The 12756-nt window shown below is 46.5% G+C and overlaps 1 protein-coding gene across 1 annotated transcript in view; it reads right to left on the bottom strand.

Annotated features, from left to right (window-relative positions):
- Positions 1-366: 366 nt before the first annotated feature.
- Positions 367-12756, bottom strand: part of C2CD5 (C2 calcium dependent domain containing 5) — a 113156-nt gene continuing 100766 nt past the window's right edge. Inside the window, exons 22-26 of the mRNA XM_056846609.1 lie at positions 11397-11447; positions 6650-6751; positions 5508-5698; positions 2187-2333; positions 367-495 (exon numbers count right to left, since the gene is read on the bottom strand). Coding sequence (XP_056702587.1) covers positions 367-495; positions 2187-2333; positions 5508-5698; positions 6650-6751; positions 11397-11447 — 620 coding nt within the window. The remainder of the gene's footprint in view (positions 496-2186; positions 2334-5507; positions 5699-6649; positions 6752-11396; positions 11448-12756) is intronic.

Below are 12756 nucleotides of genomic sequence, written 5' to 3'. Positions count from 1 at the left end.
CGTGAAACCGGCTCAGCAGTCTCTCCCTCCACCAGAAGGCAGAGAGAGAGAGTTCTCAGTTAAGATTCCAGTTGCATTATAAACCCTCCCGCCCTCCCCAATCTGAGGGTTTTGATAGTGCTTAGGAGTTTGGCCTGGCCCTATGGCAGCAGACTGGTGGCCTCGATTCCAAGAACATTAGCTGCACGGGGAATCCTGAGAGGGTGCTTTGGACTTCCCTCTGTGCATTTGGATGGACGATGTTAACTGATGGCCTCAAAATGTAAGCTGTCCTTCATGTTTGGAGCGTCGCTGACCGAGAGGGAATGAGTCAAAGCCGTGGTGCTTTGAAGAGATCTCGAGGCGCGATGAAGCCGCTTCGTTCCTTCATGTCGTGACATCTCCTCTGGCGCTCGCGGGGTGACCACCAGCCGCAGGAAGCTGGGTTGGCACATCTAATTCAGATTCACGCACAAAGATGACTGCGTCTCCGCTTACGTTGATCAGGCACTGCGCCTGCAGGAACAAAGATACCACACCCGGTTACAAAACTGGCCGTTGTTGTTTTTTGAAACTGACATTTTTAGTCTCATCATTTACATGCAGCCTAAAGAAGCTGAGGGCACTTGGGCACTTCCTTGTGCCTCCTTGCGACCAGAAAAGGCCTATCTCTCTTTGTATTGTCCTATTCATGCCAGAAATATTTAATAGATAACAGAAAGGCAGGGGGAAAGGCTAAACTGAGTCAGTGTGGTGTAGTGGTTAGAGTGTCTGATTTGGTTGGGAGAGACCTGGGCCTCAATCCCAGCTCTGCCATGGAAGCTTGCTGGGTAACCTTGAACACGTGAAGCTGCCTTACACTGAATCAGACCCTTGGTCCATCAAAGTCAGTATTGTCTGCTCAGACTGGCAGCAGCTCTCCATGGTCTCAGGCAGAGGTCTTTCCCATCACCTACTTTGCCTAATCTCTTTAGCTGGAGATGCTGGGGATTGAACCGGGGACCTTCTGCACGCCAAGCAGATGCTCTACCACTGAGCCACAGCCCCTCCCTCTAGCCCACCCTTTAGCCTGACCTACCTCACAGGGATGTTGTGAGGATAAAAAATGGAGAAGATGAGAACAATGTAAGAAGCTTTCAGTCCCCATTGGGGAGAAAGGTGGGGAATAAATGAAGTAAATAAATAACCCCCCCCCTCCACTAATAGATTGAACTGATGGTGTGGAGTGACTTTTAAATGGAATGTATGTTTTTGGGCCCACCTGAGTTTGCCCTCTATGTTTTTATTGGTCTTCTATGAGCTCCTAAGTAGAAATAAGCTTCTCTCTTTTGCCACACACTTTAAAAGCACTGGATGAGTACTAATTTGTTGTATATGCAATCCTTTTTTTAAAAAAAGCAGTTACTAAGAACATAAGAAAAGAGCAAGAGTCCAGTAGCACCTTAAAGACTAACCAAATTTCTGGTAGGGTATGAGGTTCATGAGTCACAGCTCACTTCTTCAGATTCTAGCTGTATTTGAAGAAGTGAGCTGTGACTCATGAAAGCTCATACCCTAATAGAAATTTAGTATTTAAGGTGCTACAGGACTCTTGCTCTTTTCTACTGCTATAGATAGACTAACATGACTACCCATTGTGATCTAAGAACACAAGAAGAGCCCTGCTGGATCAGACCAGAGGTCCATCTAGTCCAACATCCTAAGAACATAAGACGGACCCTGCTGGATCAGACCAGTGGTCCACCTAGTCCAGCATCCAAAGAACATAAGAAGAGCCCTGCTGGATCAGATCAGTGGCCTATCTAGTCCAGCATCCTAACAACATCAGAAGAGCCCTGCTGGATCAGACCAGAGGTCCATCTAGTCCAGCATCCTAAGAACATCAGAAGAGCCCTGCTGGATTAGACCAGAAGCCCATCTAGTCCAGCTTCCTAAGAACATAAGAAGAGCCCTGCTGGATCGGACCAGTGGCCCATCTAGTCCAGCATCCTATCTCACACAGTGGCCAACCAGTTCCTCTGGAGAACCACTGACAGGGCATAGAGGCCGAGGCCTTCCCCTGATGCTGCCTCCTGGCACTGCATGTAGGGTGAGATTAGCGAGCAGAACTTCTGCCCAGGCGCCAAAAAGCTGCAAACGGAAGCTGGCTTTTCCATCCCCCGCTTCTTTCTGCATGAACAGGTCACGTGCTTCCAAGTGCCAGTTACCTGGTTTTTGTTTGGGTTCTCCATAAAGACACACTGTTTCATGATGTAGGAGACCACGGCGTTCCCCCCGAGAGCCGCCACGTGGGCCCGCACCATTGCAAACACTTCAGCGATGAATGCGTGCAAGAAGCCGCTCACTCCACCCTCCTATAAAAAATACACAGGTAGAAAAGGAGTTTAGCAAACACGCTCCAGAAAAGCCATCGATTGCCCTTTTTAAAAAAACTCTTCTCTAGCTTCAACATAAATTCTGTTGAAGTGGCGGCTCAGCAGTACTTGCTGCAAAAGATCTGCCTTGCCTCTCTGACAAATGTAAGAAGAGCCCTGCTGGATCAGATCGGTGGTGTAGTGGTTAAGAGGGGTGGTTTGGAGCAGCGGACTCGAATCCGGTGAACCGGGTTTGATCGCCCGCTCCTCAACGTGAGCAACAGACTCTATTCTGGAGAACTGGGTCAGTTTCCCTGCTCCTCCGCATGAAGCCGGTTGGGTGACCTTGGGCCAGTCACAGTTCTCTCCGAACTCTCTCAGCCTCACCTACCTCACAGGGTGTCTGTCATGGGGAGGGGAAGGGAAGGTGATTGTAAGACGGTTTGATTCTTCCTTAAGTGGTAGAGAAAGTCAGCAAATAAAAGCCAACTCTTCTTCTTCTCCTCCAGCATCCTGTCTCACACAGTGGCCAACCAGTTCCTCTGGAGGGCCAAAAATAGGACACAGAGGCCGAGGCCTTCCCCTGACCCTGCTTCCTGGCAGTGGTATTCAGAGGTTTGCTGCCTCTGAGTGTGGAGGTTCCCTTTAGTCACCATGGCTAGTAGCTATTGATGGACCTCTCCTCCATGAATCTGTCGAATCCCTTTTAAAGCCTATGCCGATAAGACGAGGCCTACTAAACAGCCCTCTAAGCATTGTTAAGATCTCTTGATGCAAGTCCTACTGATGAATAGTGTTATTATGATAAGTGATTTTTGTCATGGTGTAATTTATTATTATGGAAACTATTACAGAATTAATCTTCGTCATTACGGCTGTGAATTTTATACTACAGCCAGCAATGGAACTGTGTTGCACTGTTTATGATTCTGTGTCCGCTGTCTGCTATGACTTTAAGTCAACGCAATAAACGTCCTCGTGCGCCTTGTGTGCGAGAGCTTTTAATTCAGCCTCCAAATAAATGGAGCCTGATTTACTGGCAACGCGAGCACTTCAAAACCACAGCGGGTAGTCGGGACGGTAAAATGAACAGACTGCATGACACCCTTGGCTGTTAAAGGCCACAACAACACTCCCGGTACAACAGCCAACTTTTAAGACTGCTAGAACTTGCCACATTGGTCATGCAAGGCAGAATTTTGAACATACCATACCCAGACAGGACCTGGGGTTCCGGTCGGGGGAAGGAGGAAGCACGCCTCAGATAAGCTCCCGATTTTTAAGCCATTCATTCTAAATCATTCTAAAGAAACTGTAATGACAGGACCTGTCCTTGCTCTTCTGGCTCTACTGGTTCATTAGCCCATGCCCTTTTGGAATGCTGCTTTTATGAGGAACTTAGATCACGTTACATCTTTCCCCTTTTAACATATAAATCTAATGCCTCTGTGTCTGACATAATGGCTTTTTTAATTAAGTGACAGGGATCCCAAGGCTACATTGTCAGTGGCAAGATTTATTTCAGTCCTTATATCCCTCAAACATTAGATCTAAAATTACGCTGCTCAAGATCAATGGATCAAGGAGCTTCTAAGGGATAAAAGAAAGAACTTGCGACACAAAGGACTATGGCTGGGCTGATCAGCTGAAGAGACAGGGGCCCACAACTGCTGACGCTTTTCTTCTTCTGATTCTTAATTTTTATTAAAAAAAAGTATTGTCCACTTCATCTATGTTATAGTTGAATGATAAATGGAAGTCTTAGCGGTCATACATGTTTCTACAAAATATGAAATACCATGGAAATGAAACAAGAATAGAACAGCAATCAGAGCTGCTTATTCTTCACCTAACAAGGTAACTAGGCAAGGTGAGGCTTTCCTAAATCAGCAGGTCAAGAATGAGCTGCTTCCTTATTTCTAAAATTCAACAGAAAAGTCAGCTTTCCTTTTCTGGATTTCAGGCCTACCAGAGTGTACAGGATACGCAAGAAAAGTCACAGTGGGATCCTATGCAGAGTTACCCCAGTCCAAGTTTAGAAATCAATGGGCTTACACTGGAGTAACTCAGCACAGGAATGCATAGTTCAAGCGTCCCAAGTATTAAATCTGCCCTCGTTGACTTTAGGTGAGATCTTCTTAACCTTAAATATTCCCTTAATGAAACCCTCAAATCAACCAAAAACACAATGGAAGAATCAATCCCTTTACTGAAGAACAGATAAAACATGGAAGTGGTCAGGGAGAAAAGTGTTACTTATTTTTGTACCTTTGAAAAATTTGTGTGTGTGTGTTAAGTGCTGTCAAGTCGCTTCCGACTCATGGCGACCCTATGAATCAATGTCCTCCAAAATGTCCTTATCTTTGACAGCCTTGCTCAGGTCTTGCAAATTGAGGGCTGTGGCTTCCTTTATTGAGTCAATCCCTCTCTTGTTGGGTCTTCCTTTTTTCCTGCTGCCCTCAACTTTTCCTAGCATGACTGTCTTTTCTAGTGACTCTTGCCTTCTCATGTTACCAAAATACAATAGTCTCAGTTTAGCCATTTTAGTTTCTAGGGTCTGTTCAGGCTTGATTTGATCTATAACCCACTGATTTGTTTTTTTGGTAGTCCACGGGTATCCGTAACCACATTTCAAAGGAGTCTACTTTCTTCCTGTCAGCTGAAAATGTATTACCCTCCAAAAACACGGGAGGGTTAAATGTGGTTAAAAACATGCCACCACTGTGCCATCTAAAAGGAGATGGAGGAATTGTATAAGCTTGTGTGCATGCTGTCAGGTCGTAGTGGACTTATGGTGACTCAGTAGGGTTTTCAAGGCAAGAGACGTTTGGTGGTGGTTTGCCATTGCCTGCCTCTGCGTGGGCTGAGAGAGTTCGGAGAGAACTGTAACTGGTCCAAGGTCACCCAGCAGGCTTCATGGGGAGGAGAGGGGAACCGAACCCGGTTTCTCCAGGTTAGAGTCTGCAGCTCTAAGATTAAAGCACACAAAACGGAGTTTTTGACCACACCCACAATAAAGGTCTGTGCAGCTGGAACAGTTTAGAATGACTCTCATTTGAGGAAGATGTACAGCCCTGGTTTTCCCTGCTAATTCCGAACCTCTTTATCTACGTCCCCCAGCCTCCCCAAATCCACAGAGTTATTGATTGTAAAAACACAAACACTGCAGCTCACCTCCCTCAAAGAAGTGGTTTCTCGTATAAAAAACATGTTGATTATCCCAAGATACTTGGTTATTTTTGCCCCGGGCATAAAAGACAGAGGTGTCATCTTGACCACGGGCACGGTGGAATTCATGCCTGACGCCCCAGAGCGGTGACGCGACTGCCCCTCGGCCAGCGGACTTGGCTTGTCGAGCGAAACAGCTACAAAATTGCAGAAGAGAAAAAGAATAAACGGACGAGGCCCGGGGAAAACTAGGTTCACTCCCACAGAGTAGCCTGTCAGCGTAGTTTCCACATAGCTTGGTGACAACATTCAGCTGCCTGTGATGCTCAGCCAAAGAAAGGAAATAGTCATGCAGCACATGCAAACGAGAGACAAAAAGCTTGAATGGGGATTTATTTTGGAAGAAGAGTGGCATTCCTGCAAAAGAAAACATTGAGGCCAGTGGCTGCACATACAATGATCAGTTATCAAACGAAGATAAGGGAGGTGTGTGGGGGTGGGGGTGGGGGTGAGAAGTGGGGAGGAAAGGTACCATGATTTGATATAAATTTCTGCTATGGGAAACAAGAGACTACGGCAAAGAGTGTGAAAGTTGACACGTTTCTCCAGTCCGGTATTATTATCATTATTTTTTTCAAAATTTGGACAATTTCTTCATGGTTGTCAGCTCCCAGATAAATCTTCACTGCGAGTTAACTAAAGCAAAATGGTCAGACCTGCAGCCATTGATCTTACTTAAAAGCAAGCAAACGAACAAAACTACACTGCTTTCTAATTCAGTGATTGCTACCTCGAATGTCACGCAGGGGGGATCCCTGCACGTGCTGAATAATTTCATCCGTTATATACATACGCTTTCTGCCAGACAAGGGTATGTATACCTTTTTACTGCACAATTCACAAGCCTATTTAGCACCTTTACCTTAACTGGCAATTTGCTTTTGGAACACAGTGTAACGTGCTCCAAAATCAGACCAGCGTTTTTTGTCTTGTTTTTCCTTAAACAGATGCTCGGTGTCTGCAGCTTTCACACTCGGACACTGATTTTTTTTGCAACGCCACTACTTGGTAGGAAGCTCCACCCTTTGCCACTGAGATATCAGAACTACGCCTCCAGTGATCAGAATGTGGTAGAAATGGCCGCCTACTTGTCTTAATTGATCCACGCCTTATGGTGTGAGCTTTCAGTTTAATGAATTCTATCCAGCTGTTGCATCTGTCTGCAAAGGAACTGTAATCAACTGACGTTGCTGAAAACACAGACAGAAAAAAACAAAAAGAAAAGAAAAAACAAAGGAAAGTATATGGATGATGTCCCTTAGCCCAGTGAAGTGATCCTTCCGACGTACCAATTATCTGCATCCAAGAGCAAATGACTCTCCCATGGCTTCCAAAGAAAAGTGTAACTCAGATTTAGTACAGTGTTTTGTCCAGCTGGTGGGACCTTACCAGTGGGGTCACAGCTGAGTATTGTCTAGGTAGCATGGTTGTAGGGAAGCTTACTACTGGACAAAGGTAGTTTCAGGAGGGTAGCTGTACTGATCGGCAGTAGAAAAGCAAGATTCGAGTCCAGCAGCACCTTAGAGACTAACAAGATTTCCCAGGGTATAAGCTTTAGAGAGTCACATGAAGCTGCCTTCTACTGAATCAGACCCTTGGTTCATCAAAATCAGTACTGACTACTCAGACTGGATGTGGCTATCCAGGTTCTTTCATGTCACTTACTACCTCATCTTTTAAACTGGAGATGCTGGGGATCGAACCTGGGACCTTCGGTGTCCCAAGCAAGATGCTCTACCACTGAGCCACATCTCCCTTTGTCATGATGAGCACATGAAGTATTTCTTCACACAATGCATAGTTAAACTATGGAACTCCCTGCCCCAGGATGCGGTGATGGCTGCCAACTTGGAAGGCTTGAAGAGGGGAGTGGACATGTTCATGGAAGAGAGGGGTATTCATGGCTACTAGTCAAAATGGCTAGTCATGATTCATACCTATTCTCTGCAGGATCAGAGGAGCATGCCTATTATATTAGGTGCTGTGGAACACAGGCAGGACAATGCTGCTGCAGTTGTCTTGTTTGTGGGCTTCCTAGAGGCACCTGGTTGGCCGCTGTGTGAACAGACTGCTGGACTTGATGGACCTTGGTCTGATCCAGCATGGCCTTTCTTATGTTCCTATGACCCTCGAAAGCTTATACCCTGGGAAATCTTGTTGGTTTTTAAGATACTACTGGACTCCAATCTTACTGGGAGAGAGCGACTGAGTCTTATCACATTCCACAGACATTGGCAGGGTCGTGTAGGCACCGGGGGCTACCCAGAGCCATTTTTTTGTATAGTCTTGGCAATGCTTTCAGAGAGGCTCAGGCCAACTCCAATGATTCTGTGAATTCTGGCAAACCTAGTGGCTCACAGCAATGTCCGGAATGTGTGTAGAGAAGAAATGCAGAGGCTTCTGTTGGACAATGGCAAGAGCATGCTACACAAGTTGAACCTGCCCGTTTATAAACCTGCTGAATTTTTAGGCACTGCCCTCATTCTGACATTCAAATGGGCCCTTCAACTAGCTAGAATCATAAAATCTTAGGGTTGGAAGGGACCACCAGGGTCATCTAAGTCCAGCCCTCTGCACAATGCAGTAAATTCACAACTACCTCCCCCACAACACCCCAGTGACCCCTACTCCATGCTCAGAAGATGGGGAAAAAACCCTCCAGGATCCCTGGCAGATCTGGCATGGAGGAAAATTGCTTCCTGACCCCCAAGTGGCGATCGGCACTACCCTGGGCATGTAAGAAAGGGCCACAAGAGGCGAGCGCTGACGCAACCCTTCCTGCCCTCCCTCTCAGGATATGCTTAAGTTCACAATTAGCTATAGGAGTGTTGGTCTGCTGGTGCAGATCACACGGAAGCATCTCATAGAAGCATAGTCATAGAGTTGGAAGGGACCACCAGGGTCATCTAGTCCAACCCTCTGCACAATGCAGGAAACTCACAACTACCTCTCCCACAACCAACCCTCAGTGACCCCTACTCCATGCCCAGAAGATGGCCAAGGTGCCCTCCCTCTCATGAACTGCCTAAGGTCATAGAATCAGCATTGCTGACAGGTGGCCATCTAGTCTCTGCTTAAAAACCTCCAGGGAAGGAGTGCTTGCCACCTCCCGAGGAAGCCTGTTCCACTGAGGAATCGCTCAAACTGTTATAAAATTCTTCCTAATATCTAGACAGAAACACTTTAGATTTAATTTCAACCTGTTGGTTCTGGTCCAACCTTCTTTTTGGGATGCATACATTTGGTGCTACGATTTGCCTTGAAGGAGGCTCAAAGAAGGGCCACTGGCAGTTCACGGCGGCAGCATGCACTGGCCCAATGTGAAGGTGTCATTTCATAGATTTCCAAGTGACCGCCGAAGAGCTGGACCACTGCTGGTGGTCTCACCAATCCCTATGGAAAGTCATCTGGGGTGTCCACTGACCAGGCCCCTGGCTGAAGCTGTCCCAATTATCAGTTCAGCTAGCCACGTGTTGAGCTAATCCACACGTTATGAAATCATCTGCTCTGGACTTACAGAGCGCCACGACATCCAAGAAACCAACCTCCGTGGAGTCCAGCGCAGTGTTGCCGTGGGAGTTGACATGTCATTGCCGCTTGGCAAATGCAACAGGAATCACAGAACCATAGAGTTCTGCTTGGCATACAGAAGGTCCCAAATTCAATCCCCGGCATCTCCAGTTAAAGGGACTAGGCAAATAGGTGGTGTGAAAGACCCCTGCCTGAGACCCTGGAGAGCCACTGCTGGTCTGAGTAGACAATACTGACTTTGATGGGGAGGGGCTGTGGCTCAGGGGTAGAGCATCTGCTTGGCATGCAGAAGGTCCCAGGCTCAATCCCCAGCATCTCCAGTTAAAGGGACTAGGCAAGTAGGTGGTGTGAAAGACCCCTGCCTGAGACCCTGGAGAGCCACTGCCTGCCTGAGTAGATAATACTGACTTTGATGGACCAAGGATCTGATTCAGTACAAGGCAGCTTCATGTGTTCATGTGTTGGAAGGGGCTGTCCAGCCCCCTGCTTAATGAAGGATCAGCTTAGAGCAACTCTGACAAAGGAATATTCTGCTCCACCCCACATATAGTTAAAATCCCATTTATGTTGAAAACAACTGCCAAAAGGCTGCCCCAATGGCGGCAGTGGGGCAGGGCAGGGGATATGGCGTTAAGGGTTCTGTGCCAACAACGAAAGTGGGGGCGAGCTGGACCCTAAAAACTCCAGAATTAAGTACCCTAAGGTCAAGAACAAACCTACATGAGGGCCAAAACGAAGTGCAAATGATATGCAGATATGTTCTATGGATCTGATGGTGTTGCTTATAGAAACATCAAACAATTGTGTTTTATGTTCATATTTACAACAGAAATATAGAGACTATAGGAGGGCTGAATACAAGTGGCTGATTTTTGTCTATAATAAATTCATTATATATAATTCCAGATCATTTGCACTTAGTTTTGGCCCTCACGTAGGTCTGTTCTTGACCTTAGGGTACTTAATTCTTAAGAGTTCTGTCCCAAGCCCAGGGCTAAGGCATTATGCAGCTCCTCGACGTGCATTGGGTCCTTGCACCAGGCATGCCCTCACACACTGCCATTCAGATAGTTTTAAGCCTGATCTTATGAGCTATCGGACCAGTTCACCATGCCATGGGTTCGGCCGTTGGGTTCAGCTCTGCTGAGATTCAGCTGACGGTTCCAGCCCTTCCTTTGACCAGAGGAGCCATAGATAAATAAACGGTTTTTGCTATGGAAGCCCCACCTCTTCTTCAATGCAGTTACTCTCACGGTGAAATCAGATTACTGAATGTTCTCAGGCAGGCATCAAAACTGATATCAAGATTAACCACAATAGCATGCAACATCCATCTAGTAACTGACTGTTAGCTTTTCCTCCTCTGTAAAAAAAAAAAAAAACACCCAGAGGAATGCAAAACGAACACTAAAGCTGATTCAAGAACTGAAGGATGAGTTCTGTTGTTGAAAATCCTTCCAGAAAACACAGTGGCAAAGTAGGACACTCTGCCGTTTCCAATCCCATCCTTGGCGTAAGGAGATATATTTGGGTGAACATACTCCAAAGAGATCAATAAGCCACTTCAGAGCATGCGTCCCAAGGCAGCTGGTATGTTAGAATCATAGAATCATAGAGTTGGAAGGGACCACCAGGGTCATCTAGTCCAACCCCCTGCATAATGCAGGAAATTCACAACTACCTCCCCCCACACCCCCAGTGACCCCTACTCCAGGCCCAGAAGATGGCCAAGGTGCCCTCCTTCTCGTAATCTGCCTAATGTAATAGAATCAGCATTGCTGACAGATGGCCATCTAGCCTTTGCTTAAAAATCTCCAGGGAAGGAGAACTTATCACCTCCCGAGGAAGCCTGTTCCACTGAGGAACCACTGTGTTAGAAAATTCTTTCGAATGTCTATACAGAAACTCTTTTGATTTAATTTCAACCCGTTGGTTCTTGTCCAACCTTCTGGGGCAGCAGAAAACAACACGGCACCATCCTCTATATGACAGCCCCTCAAGTACTTGAAGATGGTTATCATATCCCCTCTCAGTCTTCTCCTCTTCAGGCTAAACATACCCAGCTCCTTCAACCTTTCCTCATAGGACTTGGTCTCCAGACCCCTCACCATCTTTGGTGCCCTCCTCTGGACACGTTCCAGCTTGTCTACAGCTTTCTTAAATTGTGGTGCACAAAACTGAACACAGTACTCTAGGTGAGGTCTAACCAGAGCAGAGTTAATTCCTGAATGCTGAAAAGAGTACCCCGACACAGCCAGGAATGTGTTCCCTGTTCTGGCTTATAGCTCAATCAAGCAGACTCACCTCTCTGGCCAGCTGGTATACCTGTGTGGGAACTTGCATTCTCCAGGTCCTCTAATAAGACAAAACGAATTCCACTGATGTGATATAAGCAATGGCAACTATATCAACACAGATCTTGTTTTTCGTTTAGTTAATGTTATCATTTTTAGAGAAGAAACAGCAAGTGAAGTCTTTCGCCATGTTCTTCTAGCTTGGTCTCAGACAACATCCACTGTGCACAATGTACTCATCACAACAAAATGCAAGTTAATGCCGTAATGCATTTGAGGAAGACTCGGTCCAGAGTCTTGGGTTATTCACGTTTAAAATGTCACCTTTAAGGTAACGCCTTCCATCTAGGAAACTGGCTTCTGGTCCTCCACTCTAAAAGAATATAATAAGAAGCTTGCAGATCTGAAGATAAACTAGTGAAAGGAGACCCATGGGGCCGGGGGGGAGTCTATGGCGAAGCTATCAGTGCAGTCTGGAGACCATCAAACAGCACACAAAGGAACAAACTTGCTATGCAGTAAGAGGGGTTAATAGACAACCTAGTGTGATAAACTGGAGTTAGCAGAAGAGGCAGTTGAACTGGGAGACTAATAGTGCAATCTTGAAGAGTTACTCCAGTCTAAGCAGTCTAGGGGAGGGGCTGTGACTCAGGGGTAGAGAATCTGCTTGGCATGCAGAAGGTCTCAGGTTCAATCCTCGGCATCTCCAGTTAAAGGGACTAGTCAAGTAGGTGATGTAAAAGACCCCTGCCTGAGACCCTGGAGAGCCGCTGCCGGTCTGAGTAGACAATACTGACTTTGACGGGAAAGGGCTGTGGCTCAGTGGCAGAGCCTCTGCTTGGCATGCAGAAGGTCCCAGGTTCAATCCCCGGCATCTCCAGTTAAAGGGACCAGGCAAGTAGGTGATGTGAAAGACCCCTGCCTGAGATCCTGGAGAGCCACTGCAGGTCTGAGTAGACAATACTGACTTTGATGGACCAAGGGTCTGATTCAATATAAGGCAGCTTCATGTCTTCATGTGGAAGAAGAAGAAGAAGAAGAGTTGGTTTTTATATGCTGACTTTCTCTGCCACTTAAAGGAGAATTAAACCGGCTTACAATCACCTCCCCTTCCCCTCCCCACAACAGACACCCTGTGAGGTAGGTGAGGCTGAGAGAGAATGACTTGCCGAAGGTCACCCAGTTGGCTTCGTGTGTAGGAGTGGGGAAACAAAGGTTAGATCCCGAGGTTATGCCCCTTGCCGGTTATTGATTTGCTAATTTCCCCATATAAATATTCATAACTGAACATTTTGGCTAACAATTTTCTCTACCTTTTAAGGAGAATTAAACCAGATTATCTTCCGCTGGTCATGTGGAGGAGTGGGGAA

This window comes from Euleptes europaea, chromosome 3, assembly GCF_029931775.1.
Source record: "Euleptes europaea isolate rEulEur1 chromosome 3, rEulEur1.hap1, whole genome shotgun sequence".
In the NCBI taxonomy this organism is placed as follows: domain Eukaryota; kingdom Metazoa; phylum Chordata; class Lepidosauria; order Squamata; family Sphaerodactylidae; genus Euleptes; species Euleptes europaea.
The sequence above is the reverse complement of the archived record's forward strand: the minus strand, read 5'-3'. Positions and strand labels throughout refer to the sequence as shown.